This window comes from Rhinoraja longicauda, chromosome 28, assembly GCF_053455715.1.
Source record: "Rhinoraja longicauda isolate Sanriku21f chromosome 28, sRhiLon1.1, whole genome shotgun sequence".
Taxonomy (NCBI): domain Eukaryota; kingdom Metazoa; phylum Chordata; class Chondrichthyes; order Rajiformes; family Arhynchobatidae; genus Rhinoraja; species Rhinoraja longicauda.
The window spans coordinates 16,552,194-16,578,579 of NC_135980.1; the positions used below are offsets into that span (position 1 = coordinate 16,552,194).

General features: G+C 42.0%; 2 protein-coding genes across 3 annotated transcripts in view; one reads left to right on the forward strand and one right to left on the reverse strand.

Annotated features, from left to right (window-relative positions):
• The window catches only part of LOC144607200 (uncharacterized), a 56,374-nt gene extending 53,751 nt beyond the window's left edge, over positions 1-2,623 (reverse strand). Inside the window, exon 1 of the mRNA XM_078423880.1 lies at positions 2,427-2,623. Within this exon, the coding sequence (XP_078280006.1) occupies positions 2,427-2,517 (91 nt within the window). The 5' untranslated portion in view covers positions 2,518-2,623. The remainder of the gene's footprint in view (positions 1-2,426) is intronic.
• A 1,191-nt stretch (positions 2,624-3,814) lies between these two features.
• c28h19orf44 (chromosome 28 C19orf44 homolog) lies at positions 3,815-26,386 on the forward strand. Of its 2 annotated transcripts, none has more exons than XM_078423717.1 (9): positions 3,815-3,890; positions 10,535-10,643; positions 10,932-11,651; positions 15,167-15,377; positions 16,931-17,013; positions 18,674-19,250; positions 21,713-21,808; positions 24,987-25,153; positions 25,789-26,386. In XM_078423717.1, the coding sequence occupies exons 2-9, from the start codon at positions 10,536-10,538 to the stop codon at positions 25,876-25,878; spliced, it is 2,052 nt and encodes a 683-aa protein (XP_078279843.1). In that variant the 5' UTR covers positions 3,815-3,890; position 10,535; the 3' UTR covers positions 25,879-26,386. The 2 variants fall into 2 exon arrangements, with proteins under 2 accessions (XP_078279843.1, XP_078279842.1); XM_078423716.1 differs by lacking the exon at positions 3,815-3,890 and adding an exon at positions 10,006-10,236.

The following is a 26,386-nucleotide window of genomic DNA, read 5'->3' on the forward strand; positions in this document are numbered from 1 at the left end:
AAGAACAAAATATACAACTAAATGTTGAGATAACCAGAATCCACTGTATGAAAGTTCACTATAAATTCCATTCCTAAGTCAACCTATTCCTGAGGTTAAACCAGACATTTTGCAAACTGCTACTGACCCAAGATTAGTTTCTGGTCAAACACCCACAGTATCAATATGATCATTTTCTACCACAGCCCTATTAAACCAGCTCCACTACTCCCTCGTTTGTGCCTTTGTTACCTCAACTCTTATTTACTGCAGCACTCTATTGACCAGACACCTATTTTTCCATCTTTCATATATTTGTATTCACCAAAAATTCTGATCTTCATGTTAGGTCCTAGTCTCCAATTACAGTTGTGTCCCCAACTTACACTGGATTCTGCTCCAGCATCAGCCCTATTTTAAGATATCATCCTTAACTCAAAATCCTGCCTCCCAAGCGCCCACATTATTTCTTTCTAACTCAACAAACCTCAGGAATTCCTACAGTCAATCAATTTTCACTTCTGCTCAGCCACCACTGACAGATATGCACTCATATGGGTCGCAATGTCTGAAATTCCTTCCTAAGCCTCTATCTCTCTTTTTGACATTTCTTTAATCTATTTTCCATTGGTTTTGGAACCACAGGGATTGAAAGCATATGGTAAACTACATGGAAGTGTGAATACAGTACATGCAAGAGTGGATTAGTGAAAAATAGTCAAGGAGCACCAATGGCTTTACTGATTGGAGCTGCATGCTTGAATAGGTTCTTATGTAAGTCTTTAGCCAACTTTGTTAGCTGTGCATATATATTTTTTCAAATGAGGTTATTTTTGATAATGCCCTGTAAAACACATTGGAATCTGAGTTACTGCATCACTCCATGTTTGTTTTTGTAAACCGGCATCTGCTGTTCCTTGTGTTTCCACCTTGGAATGTTCTACCGTTTAACTCATGTTTTTGAGACCTCAGGATATTCGGGAGAGAAGAGAAAAATACATTCTGGCCTTCCATCACAGTGAGGAGGGGACTGGAGGAGACTCACTGTGATGGATGTTTCTTTTTGTTTGGTGTTAGTTTATGATTGTATGTGTTATTGCATTTTTATTGATTATTCTTATTGGTCTTATTGTTGAACTGCGGGTAATGTTTCATTTCCCTACACATTTATGTGTACGTGACAAATAAACGACTATTGACTATTGACTAAGTGGCTTTACAACCAATCGCATATAACGCTTTGTCACTACTGCACTATAGGAGGCACTAATGTAGGAGTTATTAAGAGGGTGTGAAAGGGGAAGACTGTAGATGAATAGATTAAGATTAATCAAATGGTTTGACTCAGCAAAATTAACATGTCATTTAAATAGGCAGTGTGGTTGGGAAATCACCTAACTGGTGCCCACAAATGATTGTCTGTGCTTTAAAGGCACTTATTCCACCATACAATATTGTGGCACGTCCTGAGGTTATGAGATGGAACATTGATAACGTTTTTTTTCCTTTTCATGAGTAGAATGCTAGAATAATTTCCCGAAAGAACTGTGCACAAGAACTAAACAAGTCTACAAAACAGTCACGTCAGTGCAGTCCACTGGCGATTAGTATTGTGTCCTATGACAATGCAAAACCCACAACCAATCATGCCAAGCTCACAACAGAATATTGGTTCCGATATTAGCTTTACTGAGCAGTTTTTGTTTTGCATGTTCACTTCATAAAATAGAAACACATGAGTAAATGATGGGTTAAATTAACCAGAAAACAGTGTCACTGTGAGATTCAGGTGCCTACGCGATTTAGAAAGAAAAGCAAAACGAAAATCGCCACAAAAAGTAATGACAGTGCAAGTTCCACCCTCACAGAAGTAATAAAATAACATAAACTCAATACTAAGGACAGGACTAGGTTCGTCGAAGTTCAAACAATCGATCTGGCAGAGCGATTTCAGTGGACAACAACTTCTACTGGTTAAGGAGAAGCAGCAAAGTTAGTCTTTTAAAACCAACAGCAGCGAGTTACCTAACTAGCCAGTTTAAGAAAACACAAATTGTTGGAGTAACTCAGCAGGTCAGCCAGCATCTTTGGAGAACATGGATAGGTGAAGTTTCACGTCGGAACCCCGTCTCGACCACAAATATCGCATATCCATGTGCAGCTTCAACCTGAAGAAGGGTTCCGACCCGAAACGTCACCTATTCATGATCCCCAGAGATCTGCCTGACATGCTGAGTTACTCCGACACTTTGTCTTTTTTTGTAAACCAGCTTATGCAGTTCCTTGCATCTAGATGACAAGTTAGTTAGTAACAGTCAGTCAGCTAACTAGTTGGGATCAGTCAGTTATCCTACTAGTTAATCAGCTATGCTAACGAGTGCATTAGGCAAACCACAGTTCTGCAAACCCGGGAAGTTAGCGAAAGGTCTGAGTTTTGACAATCTCACCTCCGTCCTTAAACTGTTCAATGAAATAGACTGCAGGCTGAGCGGAGCCGAACGCCGAACAGAGCAGCAAGAGCGGAAGCAGCATTTCCATTTACACCAGGCCGGGGGTTCTTGTGATCGTGCTGAGCAATCGGCAGGGAAACAGCAGTATACGAGCAGCAACAGCAACACGATGATTCTTGGCTGAAGACAGTCCCTTCTCTCCACACGGCCTTAACCCATTGGCCGCAGTCAGCAACCGCCCCGCAAATCAGCTCCAAACACGGTTTTCTGTTCTAGATGATCCCATGTAGTTACTCTCACCCTCTCTCGATTCACCATCATCTCCTACACACAATATACGTTCTCTTGCATGGTATAAAAACCTGATCATTCACTTGATAATGTCATACCAACCAATTAAATCCACCAATCACGATGGGTATAATTATCAGGGTGGCAGAATTTCGATCCATATATTCAGTGAAATCTGAATTAAAGTATAATCCGCTGGAGTTGCGTTATTGGCTTCTAGCCTGTTTAACAAGAGTTTGGACAGAATATACATTACAAAGATATGTAGTGTATAAGCAAAATTATTAGGCAACGTGGATTTACTCCAGCACACAATACTACAGAAATACGACAGAATGTGACAGAAATGATACGAAAATATAAAAGGAAAGTCTGCAGTAACTTTTGGTAGGAGATAAATTAAATACAAACGTTCCCGGATATATTTATAAACACCAGCATGGAAACTAATAAATCCTAATTAGAGGCAGACAAAGGAAGCCAATTTTGAAAAAGTAGTTTGGGAATTTAGGCCAAAACAATTTAACTTGCGTCGCTGGGAATTTGCCATTCACAAATGTGTGTGATTCCGCCAACAGTAATTCATTGGCTGTGAGTGGTTTGAACCATCACGAGATTGTAAAATGTAATTTTAGAAAAAAATAAATATTATAGGCTCCCAGATATGGTCAAATGAAAATCTGAATTAAATAAAAGATTATATATTTAATTGATAGACTAGGATTATCGGATGGTTGGACCAAATGTTTTCTCTTGCGCACAATCATCTTGTGATCACAGTCGTCTACGCATGCACCCTTTTTTTTATAGATATAAACAACTCCTGCCCACGATCGACAATATTTGATTTGATGTTCACTGACAACCGAGCAGATCCTTTCATATCTCAAAAGGGTCCCGGCCCGAAACGTCACCCATGCCTTTTCTCCAGAGATGCTGCCTGCTCCGCTGAGTTACTCAAGCTTTTTTTGTCTATATAGCAGATCCTAATTTCGATTCGCTCAGGGACCGCACTCGGTACCATCAGACTATAAACCATCTCACGACGTGCTCAATTCGGCGGCGAACAGCCCGGAAACAAATCCATGTAACACCGGGACGCGGAGGAATTACCACGTAACACTGGGGACCGTAGCTAGGCAACACCGGAAACGGGACCCAGAGGGTGAGGTAGGTAACTGTCAAACTGTGCTATACTCTTTTGTTCAGTTTGTTCGATCAAAACCCCTGTGTCTATGTAAAATGTTACTTTCTCAATTTAAGTAGCAGAAATACACACAGCTGCAGAGGGAGCAGATGAGGTAAAGTTCGGTTAATGCTGCTTACGTTCAGTCCAATGAAGGTCTGAAGAACGGTCTCGACCCGAAACGTCACGCATTCCTTCTCTCCAGAGATGCTGCCCGTCCTACTGAGTTATTTGTGTCTTTTAACAGGGAACTGCTCTTTGCTAAAAACACATTGCTGAAGGAATTCAGCAGGTCAAGCAGCATCTGTGGAGGTAATTGGACAGTCGACGTGTCGGGTCGAGACCGTTCTTTAGATTGATGGAGAAGGGACGAGAAAGCTAGAAACGAGAGATGGGGTTGGGGTAAAGCCTGGAAAGTGATAGGAAAGAACTGCAGATCTGGTTTAAATCAAAGATAGACCCCAAAACGTTTCGGGTCAAGACTGGAGAAGGGTCTCGACCCAAAGGGTCACCCATTCCTTCTCTCCAGAGATGCTGCCTGTCCCACTGACAGCAAATACTCCAGCATTTTGTGTCTATCCTGAAAAGTGATAAGCAGATACAATGGAGTGTTATTGGTAGACGTGGAGATAGTGACAAAGGCCAGAGGTGCAAAAGATTAAAAGGGCATCAGATAACGAAATAAGTGATGTGAAATGTAAAGCCAGGTGGAAGAACATGGAAATGAGCATAAAGAGGAAGGGAAACGAACAGGGAGATGCAGAGGTTGGTTTAAGAAATTTGTATGCAATGGAGGATTGGGAAGAGAATTACTTGAAATTGGAGCATTCAGTGTTCATACCCATGGTTTGAAGGCCATCCAAGCAGAATATGAGGTGGTGTTCTTCCAGTTTGTGCATGGCCTCACTCTGGCAGTGGAAAAGCCAAGGATAGAATGATCGGTATGTGAATGTGAAGTTAAAATGGCTAGCAACCGGGTGCTCCAGCAGTCCTTGACAGAGAGAGTGCAAATCATATCATATCATATCATATATATACAGCCGGAAACAGGCCTTTTCGGCCCTCCAAGTCCGTGCCGCCCAGCGATCCCCGCACATTAACACTATCCTACACCCACTAGGGACAATTTTTTACATTTACCCAGTCAATTAACCTACATACCTGTACGTCTTTGGAGTGTGGGAGGAAACCGAAGATCTCGGAGAAAACCCACGCAGGTCACGGGGAGAACGTACAAACTCCTTACAGTGCAGCACCTGTAGTCAGGATCGAACCTGAGTCTCCGGCGCTGCATTCGCTGTAAAGCAGCAACTCTACCGCTGCGCTACCGTTGTGTGACGAAACTGTCAGGTAGCCGATAGACAATACACAACTCTCTGACTGATAAAGTTTTTCCTCATCTCCGTTCTAAGTGGCCTACCCCTTATTCTTAAACTGTGGCACATGGTTCTGGAATCCCCCAACATTGGGAACATGTTTCCTGCCTCTAACGTGTGCAACCCCTTAATAATCGTATATGTATCGAAAAGATCCCCTCTCATCCTAAATTCCAGTGTAGACAAGCCTAGTCGCTCCAGTCTTTCAACATATGACAGTCCCGCCATTCCGGGAATTAACCTAGTAAACCTACGCTGCAAGTAAACCTACGCTGCACGCCCTCAATAGCAAGAATATCCTTCCTCAAATTTGGAGACCAACTGCACACAGTACGCCAGGTGTGGTCTCACTAGGGCCCTGTACAACTGCAGAAGGACCTCTTTGCTCCTATACTCAACTTCTCTTGTTATGAAGGCCAACATTCCATTGGCTTTCTTCACTGCCTGCTGTACTTGCATGCTTCCTTTCAGTGACTGATGCACTAGGATACCCAGATCTCGTTGTACGTCCCCTTTTCCTAACTTGACACCATTCAGGTAATAATCTGCCTTCCTATTCTTACCACCAAAGTGGATAACCTCACACTTATCCACATTAAACTGCATCTGCCATGCATCCGCCCACTCACACAACCTGTCCAAGTCACCCTGCAACCTCATAGCATCTTCCTCACAGTTCACACTACCACCCAGCCTTGTATCATCTGCAAATTTGCTAATGGTGCTTTTAATCCCTTCATCCAAGTCATTAATGTATATTGTAAATAGCTGCGGTCCCAGCACCGAGCCTTGCGGTACCCCACTAGTCACTGCCTGCCATTCTGAAAGGGACCCATTTATCCCCACTCTTTACTTTCTGTCTGCCAACCAATTTTCTATCCATGTCAGTACCCTACCCCCAATACCATGTGCTCTAATTTTGCCCACTAATCTCCTATGTGGGACCTTGTCGAAGGCTTTCTGAAAGTCGAGGTACACCACATCCACCGGCTCTTCCCTGTCAATTTTCCTAGTTACATCCTCAAAGAATTCCAGAAGATTAGTCAAGCATGATTTCCCCTTCGTAAATCTATGCTGACTCGGAACGATCCTGTTACTCCTATCCAAATGCTCCGCAATTTCGTCTTTTATAATTACACTTAGTCTTGCCTGTGTAGACCAACTCTTTAAGCTGTCTATCTTTAAACTGTAAACTGCTCTTTGTTGACGTGATGTTAAATAGGATTTGTATTTTCAAATTTTTTATTTTGGTCACCTCCAATTATCTTTCATTAAATTGCATTTAGGATGGGTTTATTATTGGTCTCTTTGATTACAAACATTACAGAGAATGCTTAATGCTTATCAGGATTCATTGTCTACTGCTTGACGTCACCGAGAATTGTTCCAAAACATGTTGGCACCTAATAGCCACTTTTCTGTTTGCTTATGTAGAAGGCTTTATCTGGAGTACTTGTCTGAAAGGTCACTTTGACAACTTTGAAAGCTTATTTGGCTGATCAACTTCTTGAAGTTCTGACCAGTCCAAACAGTACAGGTGCAGCTTGCAGCAGCTCCCAGTCAGTGCCGGATTAAGCTAGTGCAGGGCCCGTAGCATATGTTATAAAGGGGCCTTAAATACGGGACAAGGTGACGTCACCCAGCCAGCGGCCACGTGCTCCCACTCCACCAATGACGGCCGCCCAGGCCGGGAGGCGGGTTGCAACTCGGCTCTGCTCCCCAAACACACTCAGCCCCGCTCCGCAAACACACTCGGCCCCGCTCCCCCAACACACTCGGCCCCGCTCCCCCAACACACTCGGCCCCGCTCCCCCAACACACTCGGCCCCGCTCCCCCAACACACTCGGCCCCGCTCCTCCAACACACTCGGCCCCGCTCCCCAAACACACTCAGCCCCGCTCCCCAAACACACTCAGCCCCGCTCCCCAAACTCCGAGCTCCCCAACAGCTGCTGACGACCTTCTACCGCTGCACCATAGAGAGCATCCTAACACATGGCATCCCTGTGTGGTATCTCAGCTGCATGGAGGCAGAGAGGAAAGCTCTTCAGCGGGTAATCCATAGAGCTCAGAAGACTATCGGAACACAGCTACCAGCCTTGGAGGGCATCTACAACACACAATGCCTCAGAAAAGCCACCAGCATCCACAAAGACTCTTCACACCCCTGCAACAGTCTGTTCGAACTTCTACCATCGGGCAGACGATACAAGGCCTTCAAGGCCCGCACCTCCAGACTCAGGAACAGCTTCATCCCCAGGGCCATAGCTGCTATGAACCGGTCCTGCTGAGCCAGATGGTCACATCGCACAGTGAACCGGCACAGATCTACTTGCACTTTATTCTGTTTTAAAACTGTTCTAATTTGTTTCATTGGGTTCTTTAAATTAATACTGACTAGCTAATTGATTTATTGCATCATTTGGGAGGCACATCCCCAATCTCGTTGTACCCCTGTACAATGACAATATATATTGTATTGTATTGTATTAACACTAACAAGCTGTTAGCCTACATTGTCGGGGCCTACAGCGGCCCGCGAACCTAATACGGGACTCTCAGAGAGTGTGTGATGGAGTGGTTTAGTTTAGAGATACAACGGGAAAACAGGCCCTTCGCCCCACCGTTCGTACTGACCAGCGATCCCCGCACACACTAAGGGCAATTTTACACATACACCAAGTCAATTAACCTACAAACCTGTATATCTTTGGAGTGTGGGAGGAAACCGAATATCTCGGAAAAAACCCACGCGGTCACGGGGAGAACGTACAAACTCCGTACAGACAACACCCATGGTTGGGATCGAATCCGGGTCTCCGGTGCTGCAAGCGCTGTAAGGCAGCAACTCTACCGCTGCGCCACCGTGGCGAGATTGACGGAGGATTGCGAGAAGAGGGCCGGAGTGGGAGCCGAGGGTGCCAGAGAAGTAGAGATAGGGAGGGCCAGTGGAATGTGGAAAAGGTAGGGCTGGAGGAGTGAATAGAGGCGAGACTGGAGGTGTAGGGGTGAGAGGGACGGAGTAGGGGTAGGGGTGGAGCAGTGGATGCTGAGAGGCATGCAAGGTGTTGGTAGAGGAGGTGGTAGAAGAGTGGAGGAGGAGACAGGGCCTGGGAAGTGAGGAGAGAAGCCCGGGGGATTGGTGAGAAAGAGGGCCCGCGCTTTTGGGATGGGTGAGAGGGAGTCGCTGGATTTTGGGAGTATGGGCCAGAAGAGAAGAGAGAGAGGTACGGGGCTGAGAAAAGGTCGAAAGTGTGAGGGAAAGTGCCTATAGAAATGGAAAGTAAAGGCCAGCGGAGGGGGGGGGGGGGAAATGAGGAGAGCCTATTGGAGATGTGCAGGGGGGAGAGTGGGATGGGGAAGAGGAGGGAGAGTGGGCCAGACGACTGGGAATAAAGGGGGGAGGTAGATTGGCGGAAGGGAGGACTGAAACATTAGCTATTTGGAGGGACAAACGTCTGGGAGGCGAGAGGGAAGGGGGATTGGGGAGAGAGAAGCCAGTGGAATGGGGAGGAGAGAGTCGGAGGAGTGGTGAGAGAGAGAAGACCGCAGGAGTGAAGAGAGGCCCTAGCAAGGTCCAAGGAGAGGGAGGGACGGAGGGTTAGGGAAAGAACAGGCGGGAGGTATGCGGAAGAGTGAGCAGCAGAGGATTTAGGGGAGCAAGTGCCAGAGGAGTGGGAGAGAGCGCGGAGGAGTAGGGAGAAGGAAGGCTGGAGGAGTGGGAGAGATGGGGGGGGATGATGAGATAGTGAAAGTGGCCCAGGGACTTGAGAGAAAAGAGCCGATGTGCGAGGAGTGAGAGGGCAGGGATGTGTAGGGAAACAAGGTATAGGTTTACTAGGTTAATTCCCGGAATGGCGGGACTTCATATGTTAAAAGACTGGAGCGACTCGGCTTGTATACACTGGAATTTAGAAGGATGAGAGGGGATCTTATCGAAACGTATAAGATTATTAAGGGGTTGGACACGTTAGAGGCAGGAAACATGTTCCCAATGTTGGGGGAGTCTAGAACAAGGGGCCACAGTTTAAGAATAAGGGGTAGGCCATTTAGAACTGAGATGAGGAAATACTTTTTCAGTCAGAGAGTTGTGAATCTGTGGAATTCTCTGCCTCAGAAGGCAGTGGAGGCCAATTCTCTGAATGCATTCAAGAGAGAGCTATATAGAGCTCTTAAGGATAGCGGAGTCAGGGGGTATGGGGGAGAAGGCAGGAACGGGGTACTGATTGAGAATGATCAGCCATGATCACATTGAATGGCGGTGCTGGCTCGAAGGGCCGAATGGCCTCCTCCTGCACCTATTGTCTATTGTCTACTCGCAAAAGATAAGCTTCCTCAAAATGTCAGTCTAGTGTCTCAGATTCTTATGTCAGGTAGTTGCTAACATTTCCTGCCTGCTGAAACAGCTGCTGAGTAGACCAGCTAGCCAAATTTTAATAATAACTGCCAAAGTCATAAATGCCTTCAGCTTTTGGTTACAGAAAGGGTTTGGTTTTGGTTACAGAAAGACATTAAAAGGATCTGAATGATAGGATCAGTCAGCAGCCCACAGATTATGTAACCTGGGTGTTGGATATTTTGTTTATCAGAAGGGCCATTCAGGTCTATTTTTCCAGCAATAAGTTGCACCTGGTTTGCAACTCTGGTCATCAGGAATTATGTTTTCAAATATATTGTCAGTGTAGATTAGTTTAGTTTAGCTTCGAGATGCAGCGCGGCAACAGGCCCTTCGGCCCACCGAGCCTGTGCCGATCCCCGCGTACTAAAACTATCCTACACACACAAGGGACAATTTACAATTTCACCAAGCCAATTAACCTACAAACATTTATGTCTTTGGAGTGTGGGAGGAAACCAGTGAATTGGAAGAAAACCCACGCATGTCACGGAGAGAACGTACAAAGTCCTTACAGACAGCACCCATTGTCAGGATTCAACCCGGATCTCTGGCACTGTAAGTAGCAATTCTGCCTCTGCGCCACCATGTCGCCCTAGATGAGAAATTGGAGATGGCCAAGGATAGGTCCATGGGCCACATCAGATGTCATGGTGTGGACTGGACACTGAAAAGGACCGGTTACAGTTGTACTATCTATTGCTAGCAGCCAACCATTTGAAACTGGAAGAGATGCTAGAGGTGGCTTTTTTTGGGGGCAGAGATGGGAATATGTTTGCAAACAATCATTTATTTATTGTTGAAAGAATGTCTGTCACTAATCCTCTTACCTGACCAGGTATTGTGCTTTTATTAGGATGTTCAGAAGAAGTGGACTTGAAGGTTCTGCCCTAGCAAGAGCCCAGGCCCAGCTCTCTGGGCGAAGAATGTTAGAGAGTTTAAATGTCCATGGAGATGAACTTCAGGTAATGAAAATACTGATTTTATTTAATAACAATATCTTCAGTTTCTGGATTTTCTCATTTTATTTTGTTCCCTTCCCATTTTGCATTGATGCTGAACAATGGTATTTCTGGCAATGCCTCTCAAGTGAATAGCTTTGATTTCCCCTCAAAGCTCTTCCTCTTCATTCAAATGATATTGAAAACGTGAAGGTGTTAGGTTCGACTACTGGAATTACATGAACCTATGTGCTTTCTCTTTGAAATGATAACTGTAACTGTGTTTTAATCTTTTAATCTCTTGATTTGCAGGACTATATGATTGGCTGCAAGAAAAACAGTGCCCTGATGGTTAGCCCTTTCAACAATGAAATTAGTGATCTAAGTGATCTTTCAATGGAGGACACAGTTGAAAGAGAATGGAAAGGAAAACAATTTGCAATAACTGCAGCCACTATCAAGCCAGCAGAAGGCATCAGTGAGCAGTTATTGACTTACGATCAGTTCTTGAAGAAAGGGGACAAATTGGCAGTAACACAGAATCTGAAAGTGAGCAATTGTGCATTGAAAAAAGTTGATGAAGCAAACACAAAAAACCTTTACGCTGCACCAGCAACGGCTGGGTCCTCCAATACTGTGCTGGCCAGACTGGCACAAATAGAAAACAAAATCATGAACAGGAAGCTGAATAAACATCAAATCAATCAAGATAAAAATTTACAGATGTATGACGATGAACAAATCTCCCCTAAGTCAAGTACTGAGCTGAGTGGGAAAGGGAGCAGGTTCCTGAAGAGAACAATGAATACTGCGGCAAAACAGGATTTAAAAGCTGAGTTTCAGAATAAAGAAGCTTCAAAAAAAGACCTGCCTCATGCATATCTTCGGACTCCAGTTGAAGTGCCCACTATTGATAGTGATGAGGAAGAAATGAAAAAGATGTTAGGAGACTCCCTGGAACTCTCTGATGAAAGTGAACTTCTTAAAAGATCACAAGGGAGCCTACAATACAGTTCCAAATTACACAAAAAGGTAGTATTATTTCAATGACAACGTACATTTGTAACTTGTTTTTAATGCAGGAATGCGCCTTAAAACCATTGCAAGAGCCTTGTCCGACAAAGTTTGAAACCAAACTACATATGGAAATACTAGGGGGTATGAACTAATATTAGGACATATAACCACAAGCTTGCTGAAAGAAATAGGATTTAAGGAGAGTTATGAAAGACACCAGGTGGGAATTTTAGGTTGGGCTAGATAAGTAAAAGCAAAGCCACCAATGGTAGAGCAAAAGAGGTTTAGAGATGCACAGTAATGAAGTTAATGGAGGGTGGAAAATTGAAAGCTGTACAAAACCAATTTGAAGAGTCAGTACACAGAATATTTTTACTTTATTTGAATGAATAATTTTGTTAAGTTTATAAAAAATCAGATACTGCAGATTATGAAGATGCGTTGAGCATGAATTTACCAAAGGCTGATCCTTATCAGAAGCACAAATTATACAGGAATATTGAAGAGGGTAAGGTGAGGGTTGGTGTTGAGTGAATGGACACCGCGTGGCACATATTTGGCACTCTTGGCAATTGAGGTAACGGCAGGATCCCAAGGGCTTCAAAGTTTACAGCATGTACAGGATTAGCCTGGAGGAAATTAGCCCATGACTTCCTTAGTACTGATTCAAATGTTGATGACATGGAGTCATAGTGCTATACATCACGGAAATGTGGCAAACACTTTTCATATCACTAAATCCAGGGGCCCTTTCAACAATGACTAACTCCAGCAGAAGCGACTCTGACTATCCCTGATGTTCAATGGCATTTCTATCACCAGCCCCCGACCATCTATATCCCAAAGATTACCTTTGACCAGAAACACAAATGGATAATATTGTACTTTGAGCTTTATATCCTGTGATGAGTGAAGTATCCTTTTGACATTCCAAGCCGAACCACTGTCATTAAGGCATAAGACAAAAGTGTGATAGGTAAGTGCAGTCGAGGTATTCAATAATAGTCAACACCACCCAGGATAAAGCAACCCACTTATTTAACACTGTATCCACCACCTGAAACATTTATGCCCTTCACCTTTGGTGCACTGTGGTTGTAGTGTGTTCCATCTACAAATTGCACTGCAGTTTGTTATGCAATCTATTCTGATAGCATCCTGCAAGGCCCTCCCCCACCCACTCCTACCCCCATCTCACCAAATCTGTGACCTCGAACACCAAGCAGGACAAGCTGGGAGAGCGGGATGCAGTTCATGGGGAACTTTGCCACCTGCAACTTTCCCTTCAAATCATGTAATATGCTGCCTTGAAAAAATATCATCAGTCCTTCATTGCTGCTGGATCTAAATCCAGGGGCCCTTACTTGAGAGCATTGTGGTTGTACCTTTCCCAGCTGGTCAATGAAGCATGCACCCCAAACATTGTATAAACCAAGAAATCTTTCACAGTATAAATCTTAGTATAACCATGGTTTCCTATCACTTACATTACCTTGATTAAATTACATTGTACTTGGCCTGTAACTTTGCTATAATTTTGTGCCTACCACTTACAATCTAATTAATATTGTATACACGTTTGTTTCTTTTATGCGTGCACACTGTGCTCTAATGGATTAAATCCACAATGCCAATGATTTTATTTTTTTATAGACTTGTACACCTGCATTTACACTTCCTTGAAATTATAATTTTGAACTTTTTCAGAATTCTTTCATTGATTGTATACAGAAGGGGGTAGAAATTCGTTCTCAATCACTTAACATCTTTCAGGATTCAGAAATTATATTTTTGAACATTCAGAATTCTTTCATTGATGGTATACACAAAGGGTTAGAAAATGGTTTTAGTCACTTGCACTAAACCCTTTGCCAGGGTAACAGCTGCAGATTGTACTTTTCTTCAGATATTCAATTCTGTCGATGGCAAAGGAACTGAATTTTGGTAGTGCAGTACAATTCACAGCTCCTAGTTTGTTGCGCATTTAATAGGACCAAGGATGAATTTAAACCCCTTTATTATATTTTCTCCCTCCCAACATTTATTGCTTCTCGCTTAACTATATCAAATTAATCTGTTACTTTTTGCATATTCCACTTTCTCCACCTTTGACATCTTTCACACCCGTCCTCATTGGTTGTGAAACACTTGTGTAATTAACAAATTTTAAGATTGTGCTCAATATCCCCAATTCGTGCAGTTGTATATCAAGAGTCAGTATCTTGCCATCGCCCTTGAGATGCCCGAATTCAGATTTATTTGTAACAGTAATAGTGACCATGAAATTATCAGATTGTCATTTAAATAATAACCGTATAATTAATTTACTTCCTTTGGGAAAGGAAATATGTTATCTGACTGATCAGTCAAGATTCACGTATCTTCTCTGAAACTGCCACTTTGATCCTTTATAGAGATGGATAATAAATGCTGACCTTGCCACCAACAGTAACTTGCAACGAAGGGTTGAAACATCATTGCCTTTCTGAACAACATCCATTTAGTCTTTTGCTTTCCATCAGTCAGCTAATGTTCTGTCTATGGGTCGTCACTTCCTGGTATAAATGTTTCTAAATTTTCAGTACCATATTCTTCATTCTGTACCATATTCAATAATTCCTTCACGTGTATTTAATATAAAGAAATCAGGCTTTAGTCAATTCAATTCATGCTAATTTATATTTATATAATGGCTGAGAGCACTATATATAGAAAATTGTACAAGACCAAACAACATCCTGATTGTTTTGTACTGAAAGTTTGTACTTGAGAGCAGCCATGCCTCTACTCCCAGCGCTTCAAGACTGTCATTCACCTGGTAATATGTAACCAGAAAGGTCAAACCAACAAATTGCAGGACAGATCCAATGCAGCTGGTTATCACTATCATCTATGGCATCAACTGTTCTATCAAACAGCACTTATTCACCAATAACATCTTACCAAAGGCTCAGTTTTGATTTTACCAGGATCATTCAGCTCCAGATTTAATTACAGACTTAGACAAAGCATGGATGAAAGAACTGACTTCCTGAGATAAAGTGAGAGAAACATAGAAAATGGGTGCAGGAGTAGGCCATTCGGCCCTTCGAGCCTGCACCGCCATTCAATATGATCATGGCTGATCATCCAGCTCAGTAGCCTGTACCTGCCTTCTCTCCATACCCCCGATCCCTTTAGCAAAAAGGGCCACATTTAACTCCCTCTTAAATATAGCCAATGAACTGGCCTCAACTACCTTCTGTGGCAGAGAATTCCAAGAATTCCAAGAGAGAGACCCGCCATTGATATCGTAGCCGTATTTTACCATGTGTGGCATAAAGGAACGCTGGTGAAATTAGAGTAATGAGAACCATTGTAGGACAGGGTTTTCAATTACTGAGATTTTTTTCAATTCAACACACTCCTTGGTCTAGGTGAAAGCACATAAATAATAACCAAATCGAGAAGGTTATCAATTTATTTGTTGCAAATATTTAAATATTTGGTCTACTGGTCTCTTTTTGACTGCTGCTCCATTTTAATTGTAGTCTGTCTTGAGAAACTATCCAAGGGGCCATCTAAGAATGCCTTCTCCACCCAGTGTCGGCTCCCCCCAACTGAGTCTGTCTCCAAGAATGAAATTTGTAAAACATATCCCAACTTCCTCAACTGACCGAAGTGAGATTAAATCTCTGGATGAGTTATTTACTGAACCCTCTATTGCTGATGATGTCGAAAGTCTTGACGAGACCTTTGAAGGTAAGTACCTATTTGCATCCTGATTTGAATTGGTCAAACATAAAATTGGATACTTTTATAAAGAGTCTGCTCTTCACCTTTTTCTTATGATGATTTGTATCTATCCCTGCTATGTACAATATGATAACTAAAGTTACATTGAAAATTGTAGCAATAGGAAAGGGTCTTTTGGACCAATAAATGTGTCCCTTTTTAAAAAATGATCTCTGTTTCACATTTACTTCTCACCATTTTAATCTATTCACTCCTTCTTGAAATATCTAACTGTTTCTTGAACTCATCCCAAGCTGGTAAATTAGATTCCTGGAGTTCTCCTGTATCATGTCACCTTTTCAGCCAGGCCTTTGACAATTTCCAGTTCCTTGCGGTCCCAAAAAGCTCATCTTCACGATGGGCATGACCACATCAGAATGGTTTGAGTGCCCTCCACTTCTTTCTAGAGCCAATACCTATCCAGTTCCCCTCCACCAATACACTCATTCATCTGGCTGAACTTGTCCTCATATTGAACTACTTCTTCAATTCCAATAATTTTCTCCAGATCAGAATTGTAGTAATGGGCCCAAGCTATCCCTTTTATTTTGTGGGATATGTGGAATCGTCTTTCTTTCAGTCCTACCTGGGCCCACGCAACTCTTTCTGGCACATCGATGACTGCATTGGTACTCTCTCTTGGACTCATGAGAACTTGACGATTTCATGACAATAGACAATAGGTACAGGAGTAGGCCATTCGGCCCTTCGAGCCAGCACTGCCATTCAATGTGATCATGGCTGATCATTCTCAATCAGTACCCCGTTCCTGCTTTCTCCCCATACCCCCCGACTCCGCTATCCTTAAGAGCTCTATCTAGCTCTCTCTTGAATGTATTCAGAGAATTGGCCTCCACTGCCCTCTGAGGCAGAGAATTCCACAGATTCACAACTCTGACTGAAAAAGTTTTTCCTCATCTCTGTTCTAAATGGCCTACCCCTTATTCTTAAACTGTGGCCCCTGGTTCTGGACTCCCCAACATTGGGAACATGTTTCCTGCCTCTAATGTGTCCAACCCCTTAATAATCTTATACGTTTCGATAAGACCTTTTGTTGTTATCAATTTCCACCCTGCCCTTACCTTCACGGTCAATTACTGACACTTCTCTTTTTCTGGATATCACTATCTCTATCTCAGCAGATAGGCTAGCTACTAACATCGATTACAACTCTATATCCTCCATTCACTTGTTCAATACCAGTTGCTAATTCCCATGCCCCTTTAACACTTTGGAACCCTGGGACCCATGCATTAACACATTGGGGCTTCAATTCCCAATCTCACTTCAAGCCTTTTGGGGCCCATGTTCCTTATAAAAACTCTGCTCTGCTTCCATTTAAATATACCTAGTTCTATTTCCTGTGTACCCCTTAAACTCACTGGGCTATGTTTCCCATGCTGTAATTGGGAGGTGTTATTTCAGTATCTGCTTTTTATAACTGAATTATACAATAGTAATTTGTACAATAGTAACTTAAATACGGTATTAAGTTCTAATATATTCCTTGTATGTTTCAGACTTCAAACTAAATATTTTGACTCTAGAGGATTTTGTTCCATCTGTTGAACAAAAATGTATGAACAAATCACTGGCTTTGAAGGTAACTGGTTCTAACATTTTTCTGTCTAACTATACTATGCCATTGTCAAATCCATTTCAGCATTGGCCTCTGGAAGTGGCTACAAGGTTTAAAATTTGTGCAATAACTTGCACTTTCTTATCTTCAAGTGGGTGATCTGCCAATCTAATATTTTAAAAGCTCACTTAAATGTCACAATGAAGCTTAAGCCAGTCGTAATGACAGGGTCTGCAATCAGAATGTTGCACCAATATGAGTTCTGCACTGCCTTTTTTCTAGTCCAATTGGATCTTTCCTGATCGGTTCAGAAATAATAAACAGACAATGCATGTATCTAACAAGGAGCACATTGATAATCATAAGAAGGTTACCGCAATAGCTTTTCTGAAAGTTATTAAGAAATCAAAGTTGGTGAGTGGCTTGTTATTCTGGTTTGAGCTGGAAAATGGCAAGTTCAAGGCTGCACACCAATGTTGGACCGCCACCCTGCCCCAGAACATCATGTAGCAGAGCACAACCTTCTGAAATGTGACCACTGAGCCTGGAACAGTTTATACTTGGTACAGGAACTGCAATCCTATTCATTTGATTAGAGAGGAATGGCTGCAAGGTGGAAGGGTAATTAGAAGGATTCCTTTTTGAATTATTTGAATTAGGCTTCATGTTTTTAGTTATTTAAACATTGAAAGTAAGTGCAGGAGTAGGCCATTCGGCCTTTCGAGCCAGCACCACCATTTAATATGATCATGGCTGATCATCCAGAATCAGTACATTGTTCCTGCTTTTTCCCCATATCCCTTGATTCCGTTAGCCCCAAGAGCTATATCTAACTCTCTCTTGAATACATTTAACAATATTGCAGTGTGGACTGGAGGTTTTTTTTACTGCAGGTAATGATTGTCCCAAAATCAGGCAGACAGATGAATGGGTAATTCTGCAGTCAATCATGCTTGGTGACCACACCGTTGGAAATGACTAGGGTTGGATTTTTGCACATAATTCATATCAACACTACATTTTCTGAGGACGTTGTAATTTCTGTTTCTCTACCTTTAAACTAACTTTAATTTTCTGAGTAAAAATAGAAAATGCTGGAAACGCACAAAAGGTCAGGCAGCATCAGTAGAATGAGAAACAGAGTTAACTTCGTAGGTCAAACACCCTTGGTCAGAATTGAAAATGAGAGAAAGCATGTTGGTTTTAAGTTGCAGAAAACATGGTGCAGGATTGGACAGGATAAATGGAGTATAATACGATTGCAAGGGGAGAAGCTGTAATTCTGGTCGATGGATTAATGGGGACAGATAGAGAGAGAGAATCTGAACAAAGGACCATAAAAACTGTGATATATGAGCAATTTGAGAGTGAGAAAACAAACAAAGGGATGTAAAAGTTGCAAAATGCAGCATTCTAGGACATACCAACTAGTTAGGCAGTGCACTAGGGAGAGAAAACTGAGCCATTATCACAGATGACAGTTCTGGTAAATTTGAGAAATCATAAAGTAAATTGAGTTTGTTTGCTACGGATCTTTTGGCTGAGCTATCAAGGAGATATAGTATATGCTATTAATGTTTAAGCAGCTAATTGAGTAATATGTTTATATCACTCGTTACTTGTATGTACTTCAGTGTTTAGGAATGTTTTATAAAGACAGTTTTGTTGATCTGTTTTTTTGAAGAATGAAGAGATCCAGCACTTGGGTGATCAAAGTAAACAGTCAGTTTCCCACAACTCAAGGTTAAACATGACAAATGAGGTCATCAGTTCATGTTCCCAACCCACTAAACTTTCAAGAGAGAAAAATGCAAATAACTTGGAAAATGAGATCTGGGCAGAATTTGATGCAACCGGAAGTGACATCTCTGAATGTTTAAATGAAGATTCCAATGTATCAAAGAAGGGAAGAAAATCTCCAGGGAATGTGCCTGAGCAATTAGAAGTAGATGATCAGAGCACCCTGTGTTCCAAATACTCAGAAGACTTTGAAACTTCTAACTGTGAAGTGCCATCGGTAAAAATGGATCAGGATGAATCACATTTTCAGCAGTCGTCTGAAGAGGAGTCAAGAACTGATTATTCTGATAACACTTTCTACTCAACATCCTCATCCCCAACTCCAGACCAATCCAATCTAGCAACCTGCACAGAGTCCTCCCAGTCAGTGAGATATACAAAGTTAAAACTATCCAAAGTGGCTGTAAAAGATACAGCAATACAGACACAACCATCTGGATTTCATTACACGTGGCACAGAGGTTAGTCTATGAATATTTTTACTTTCATTTACAGAAAGCTGGAAAAGAGGTGGGGTCAGGACAAAGCCTGGCAATTGATAGAGCTGAGGGGAACTTGGTAGGGGAGATGGATCTTGAGCATCTGGACACAGTAATCCACCAGAGCGTATTTTTCAAAAGCAAGGCTTCATTGCTGGTGGATGCAGCTTTACACAGGGTCTTTGCATTGGTCTGGTGATCGTCTCATTTGAATCCAGGATTTGATTCAGCCACATTGGTGGTAGCTCTCAAAAGGTTTTAATTTGTTTTGGGTCCAAGTTTCTCTGCAGCAAAATAGTTAGTCTGCATTAAACTCACATAAACCAAGACCTTCATTGACTCTCAAAGATGTACATTTTTGAAGACATTTGACACAGCTTATTGAAAGCAGCACCAGTGCAGTTGACCCAATACTAGATTTTTTCATTGTTGCCAGTCTAGGGAGCAGTGCCTGTTGAGGTACAGAAAGTGTTCCACATCTTCCAGATCCGTCCCTTTGAATGACACAAGAGATTTAATCATCTAGCCTAGAGGATGTTATTGTAAGACCTTTGTTTTGTTGACATTCAATGACAGGTCAAGTTCTATATTAGAAACATTGAAGGAATTTACAACCCTTTGTAAGCCATTTGAAAACTAAACTGATGTAATAATAATAATAATAATAATAATGCATTTTATTTATATAGCGCTTTTCATATACTCAAAGACGCTTTACAGAGATTTTGAGAACATAGGGAAATGAATAAATAGATAAATAAGTAAATAAATAAATGAACAGAGAAAGGAGACAGAAGGTGAGGTGACCTTCAGTGGTTGAAGGCAGTAGAGAACAGGTGAGACTTCAGTGATGTTTTGAATGTGGTGAGTGTGGAGGAGTCTCTAACGGTTTGGGGTAGTGAGTTCCATAGGGTGGGAGCAGCGATGGAGAAAGCCCTGTCCCCCCAGGATCTGAGTTTGGTCCGGATGTGGGGGGGATAGGAGATTGGCAGCGGCAGAGCGGAGGGTGCAGGTGGGAGTGTGCCTGTGGAGGTCGGTCAGGTAGGATGGGGCCAGGTTATGGAGGGCTTTGTATGTTATGAGGAGGATTTTGTACTGGATTCTCTGGGGGATGGGGAGCCAGTGGAGTTTATAAAGGACGGGGGTGATATGGTCACGGATCGAGGTGTGTGTGAGTAGACGGGCAGCGGAGTTTTGAATGTATTGAAGTTTATTGATGATTTTTGAGGGTGCGCCATAGAGGAGGCTGTTGCAGTAGTCCAGACGGGAGGTGATGAAGGCGTGGATGAGGGTTTATGCAGCTGTAGAGGAGAGGGATGGACGGAGACGGGCAATGTTTTTGAGGTGGAAAAAGGCTGTCTTTGTGATGTGTTTGATGTGTTTGTCGAAGGAGAGGGTTTGATCAAGGATGATTCCAAGATTCCGGATGTGAGGTGAGGTGGATACTGGGAGACCATCAATGTTGAGGATGAAGTTTTGGGTGGATTTGGTGAGCGTTTTTGGACCGTAGTTTTTGTACAGTAGTTATCCACAACCGGAGGGTTGAGAATGATCTTGGTCATGAGTTTTTAAGCCCAGAAACAACAAAAATTAGATTACTTGCCCACTCAATGCTTATCAGAGGGTATGCCATCTCAGGAGAAGTGTATGACAGTCAGATATGCAGAGAACAACGTGAAGATGAGCACACTGCCTTTCTAGGAGAATCTACTAGAAATGGTTAGAAGGCTGTTCAAAAGGATACAGACCATACATTACATGGAATAAAAGAGACGTAATTCCTTCTGTGGTTGCCAAAGTCAGATTTGTCCCCTGTTTTATGGTTGGCCACAATGGTTATTTTCTTGAGATTGCCAGGAATGGCCACTCTTTTCAGAGATGAAGGGATCAGTTTTTAAGGACTGAGATTTTTTTTTTTCATCAAGATTTTCACAATTCGTTAGATTTCACTTCTCTGTGAAGACTCGGTCATTGGGTATATTAATTTCAGAATTTGGAATGTTGTTTCTTTATTTAAGGGAAGAGGGGAGAATCCAGGGATTATAGGCCAGTGAGCCTCACGTCAGTGGTAGGGAAACTGTTGGGGAGGATTGCGTAAGAAGGAACTACAGATGCTGGTTTACACCGAAGATAGACGTGAAATGCTGGAGTAACTCAGTGGGTCAGGCAGCATCTCTGGAGAAAAGGAATAGGTGACGTTTCAGGTCAAGACCCTTCATCAGACAGAGTCAGGGAGGAGGAAACTAGTGGTTTCTCATGCCTTTTGGATATGGAGGGAATGGAGGGATACGGATTATGTCCAGATGGATGTAATGATTTTGGCATCATGTCTGGCACAGACATTGTGGGCCAAAGGACTTGTTCATGTACTGTACGGTTCTGTTCTATGTTCTATAATGATAGATTTGTGTCTCTTAAATAAGCATTCATTACTCTTTTCACAGATGAAAGACTGGCAGTACTTGGAACATCTCTTGGAGCTGCATATGTGGATCCTACCCCTATTGCCAGTCATGTTATCAGCCCTGAGGCAATGGAAGGTAAATATTTTGCATGTAACATTATGTAACAATACTAAACAGAAGTGTGCAACATCTAGTAAATCCGCAATGGCAAATGATGTTTGGTAATGGCATGTAAAGTTGCAAAGGTATATTGAAATAACCTATGCATCTGAAGTTGATCGGATGGAGTATATTACCTTCTTAAAATAGAATCTGCGTAGGTAGATTAATCATCGTAAAATTATGCCAACTATGAAACAGGAAGCTGAATAACGATGTAGAATAGTAGAATTAACGAGGTACAAAACAATTCTGATCAAATCTGTACTCATTTGAGCAAGTTGATGTGAAAAAAGGATAGAAGCTGTGGTTGGGAAGTTAGAAATCTAAAATGTGGGACAATATTCTCAAATTGAGGCTATTGATGTAAACTGCTTATATTTTCAGCAGTGCAGTTGCCTGGGGGACTAATACAGCATGGAACCAGGCCCTTCAACCCAATTTGCCATGCTGACCAAGATGCCCCATCTACACTATTCCCACCAACCTATGTTTGGCCCATATCCCTCAAATCCTTTCATATACATGTCCTGTCCAGATGTCTGTTAAAGACAAATTAATAATTGCAATAATATAGTGCCTTATCTGTAACTGTGTATCTTAAAATGCTTTATATACAGTTTTCTCTGTGATTTCACTCACAATTCCTCTATCCATCAAGAAATGTGTAACAAGCTAATTGTTGGGATATTAGATGATACCTCAAAGATTGCTTTTATCTTCAAAAAGGTTTCATAAAGACCAGGCACATTGTATTTAAAATGTGGAATTATATTGTGCAGCATGCAAATCTACCTCTGGGAATCTAAAAGTTCAGGTTTGAATCGCTCAGAGTTTTTAAACATAAAAAGTTAAATAAAAAGATAGCTGAATATGCCACAGGTAGCACCATCACGCATCCAGCAATCTAGTAGATTGGGTGGCATGATAAATCAAAGGGAATGTTGAAGAGGCTAAAGTTGATTTGGGAATCTGAAACTCGGTGATGAATTTTGTAGCTTATCACTGGTACTTTAATTTTAATCAGTGACTTGTTAATCATATCATATCATATATATACAGCCGGAAACAGGCCCTTTCGGCCCACCAAGTCCGTGCCGCCCAGCGATCCCCGTACATTAACACTATCCTACACCCACTAGGGACAATTTTTACATTTACCCAGCCAATTAACCTACATACCTGTACGTCTTTGGAGTGTGGGAGGAAACCGAAGATCTCGGAGAAAACCCACGCAGGTCACGGGGAGAACGTACAAACTCCTTACAGTGCAGCACCCGTAGTCAGGATCGAACCTGAGTCTCCGGCGCTGCATTCGCTGTAAAGCAGCAACTCTACCGCTGCGCTACCGTGCCGCCCTGTGACCTGATAATCAGATGAACTACATTCTGGGCACCAAATCTTGCAATCTATACATTGTTGAAAACTACCTGGGAGGAGAAATGATATTGTGATGGTGTTGGTGGTGAGGTGATTGTTGGTCATACATTTTGGATTAATGTGTAGGAAGGTACTGCAGATGCTGGTTTAAACGGAAGATAGACAAAAAGCTGAAGTACAGTGCCCTCCATAATGTTTGGGACAAAGATCCATCATTTATTTATTTGCCTCTGTACTCCACAATTTGAGAATTGTAATAGAGAAAAAAAATCACATGTGATTAAAGTGCACATTGTCAGATTTTAATAAAGGCCATTTTTATACATTTTGGTTTCACCATGTAGAAATTACAGCTGTGTTTATACATAGTCAGAAACACTCTTCAGGAGTCAGGTGTGGATTTGTCAATGACCACTGTCCGCAGAAGACCTCATGAACAGAAATACAGAGGCTACACTGCAAGATGCAAACCACTGGTTAGCTGCAAAAATAGGATAGCCAAGAAGTACAAGAAGTACTTAAAAGAGCAACCACAGTCTGGAAAAGGGTCTTGTGGACAGATGAGATGAAGATTAACTGAGATCAGAGTGATGGCAAGAGCAAAGTATGGATGAGAGAAGGAACTGCCCAAGATCCAAAGCATACCACCTCATCTGTGAAACACGGTGTGTTATGGCTGCTGAAGGTACTGGCTCACCTATCTTCATTAATGATACAACTGCTGATGGTAGTAGCATAATGAATTCTGAAGTGTATAGACGCATCCTATCTGCTCAAGTTCAAACAAATGCCTCAAAACTCATTGGCCGGCGGTTCATTCTACGGCAAGACAATGATCCCAAACATACTGCTAAAGCAACAAAGGAGTTTTTCAAAGCTAAATAATGGTCAATTCTTGAGTGCCAAGTCACTCAACGGACCTAAACCCCAAACCCCCCCCCAACACACCCCCCCCCCCCCCCCCCCCCCCCCCCCCCCCCCCCCCCCCCCCCAAAACTGATGGGGACTAGCCCCCAAAACAAGCATAAGCTAAAGATGGCTGCACTACAGGCCTGGCAGAGCATCACCAGAGAAGACGCCCAGCAACTGGTGATGTCCGTGAATCGCAGACTTCAAGCAGTCATTGCATGCAAAGGATATGCAACAAAATACTAAACATGACTACTTTCATTTACATGACATTGCTGTGTCCCAAACATTATGGTGCCCTGAAATGGGGGAACTATGTATAAACACTGCTGTAATTTCTATATGGTGAAACCAAATTGTATAAAAATGGCCTTTATTAAAATCTGACAATGTGTACTTTAACCATATGTGTTTTTTTTCTATTACAAATCTCAAATGATGGGTCTTTGTCACAAACATTATGGAGGGCACTGTAACTCAGCGGGACAGGCAGCATGTCTGGAGAGAAGGAATGGGTGACGTTTCGGGTTCAGACTGTCTGAAGAAGGGTCTCAACCCGAAACCTCACCCATTCCTTCTCTCCAGAGATGCTGCCTGTTCCGCTGGGTTATTCAGGCTTTTTGTGTCTACATTTTGGATTAATGTTCCATTATTTATATCCTGGGCACATAGTTGCGGTATGAGGAAAGAAAACAATGTAAAGAAGAGTCCTGTCAATTTGTAACACAGCATCATATTTTTTTTAAATAATATGAGTTGTGCTGGAAATGAAACCTACCTGTCCTGTGGTGACTGCATGATTATGGATTATTGTATTGCATTTTAGTGTGCCACTTTCTGCTGCCTCTACTTGTCAAATCCACAGCACTGACTGCATACAGTCCTGCCATTTTTGCGCTGAATGACTTGCTGAAACAGCAGCTCTCTCTCACTCGCCAGTTTGTGCAAGTCAATCAACATCTCTACTTGTCCATTATGGATTCAATAGAACAGGATAAATATCATTACACGACTTTGGAAGAAACTAAAGAGGTAAGCAAGTAGACCACCCTCCTCCTCTCAATCAGTCAGAATCAATTCTACTTAATTTGTTGGGGAGATGGATGATACAATACAGACTCATTTTAAGTTTGATAATTTTGTCTTGCATTTGTTTAGTATCTTTGATTTGGAAATAATATATTTCAGTCATAATCATAAGTGCACCGAAAAATCAAAGGAAATAAATTAGGAAGAAGCTGCAAAGAGTTGGATTTAAAGGAGGATGTTAAAGAAAGAGTAGGAAATGCAGAATGGGAAATAAATTCCAAAATCTGGTATCTAGGCAGATAATGTGGCTTGCCTGCAAGGCATCACTGATGGGAAATGATGGGATCTAAAGGCTGAGCAGTGGTCTGAGAAAAGGACTTGCATTTATATAGCATCTTCTATGTGACGTCAGTACATCCAAAAATACATGTAAATATTTAGATACTTATGTAGTCACTGTTGTAATGCAAAAAATACAACTGATCACAGGAACATGTTCAGATACTTTCATTAAAAAATAACCAACTTGGAGAAGGTGGTACAAGCAGAGGAAATATTTTAATTTATTTACTCTTTAACTTACTATGTTGCCAATTATTAAACCTATGCCATCTTAACTTGTACCAATCCTTGCACAGTATGTCAGAAATCATAGATCACCACCACTGACCTTGGACCAAGCTCTGAAAGAAGTGCAAGAAGAAATGCAGCAATATCACATCATCTGACTGCCTGAGTTTGCACTGCCAGCGATGAAGAGCAACTGCGGCCAAGATTGGCACTCGTAACAATGTTATCCAGTAAAGTAATCAATCTCTTGCTGCTGATCTGGTAAAGCAGATTTTCAAACTCTGGTTCTATGTATATCCAAGTATTTAAATCCTGAGGAAACATATTTCTAATCTTGACACAAATTACAATCAGACATGGATGAAAAATGTATAGAATAACTCACACACTTTGTGCAAACAGACCGATTATCTCTGCAGAATCTGCTAAATTATCAGTGTTTTTGTAGCAATAATCACCAATATGGGAACAACAATAAATGTTTTATATTTTATCACAGTCCAGGTCCACATGAAGTTTGTGAGAACGTCAAAAGGCCTCTAAACACTATAGTCAATAAATGATTTTCAAAATGGTGTGAAATTAGTCATTTGTTCAGTGTCCTACAATCATCAAATTAGATAATTAACATTAATTTATTTCAGAGGGTTGGTTGAAAGAATAATA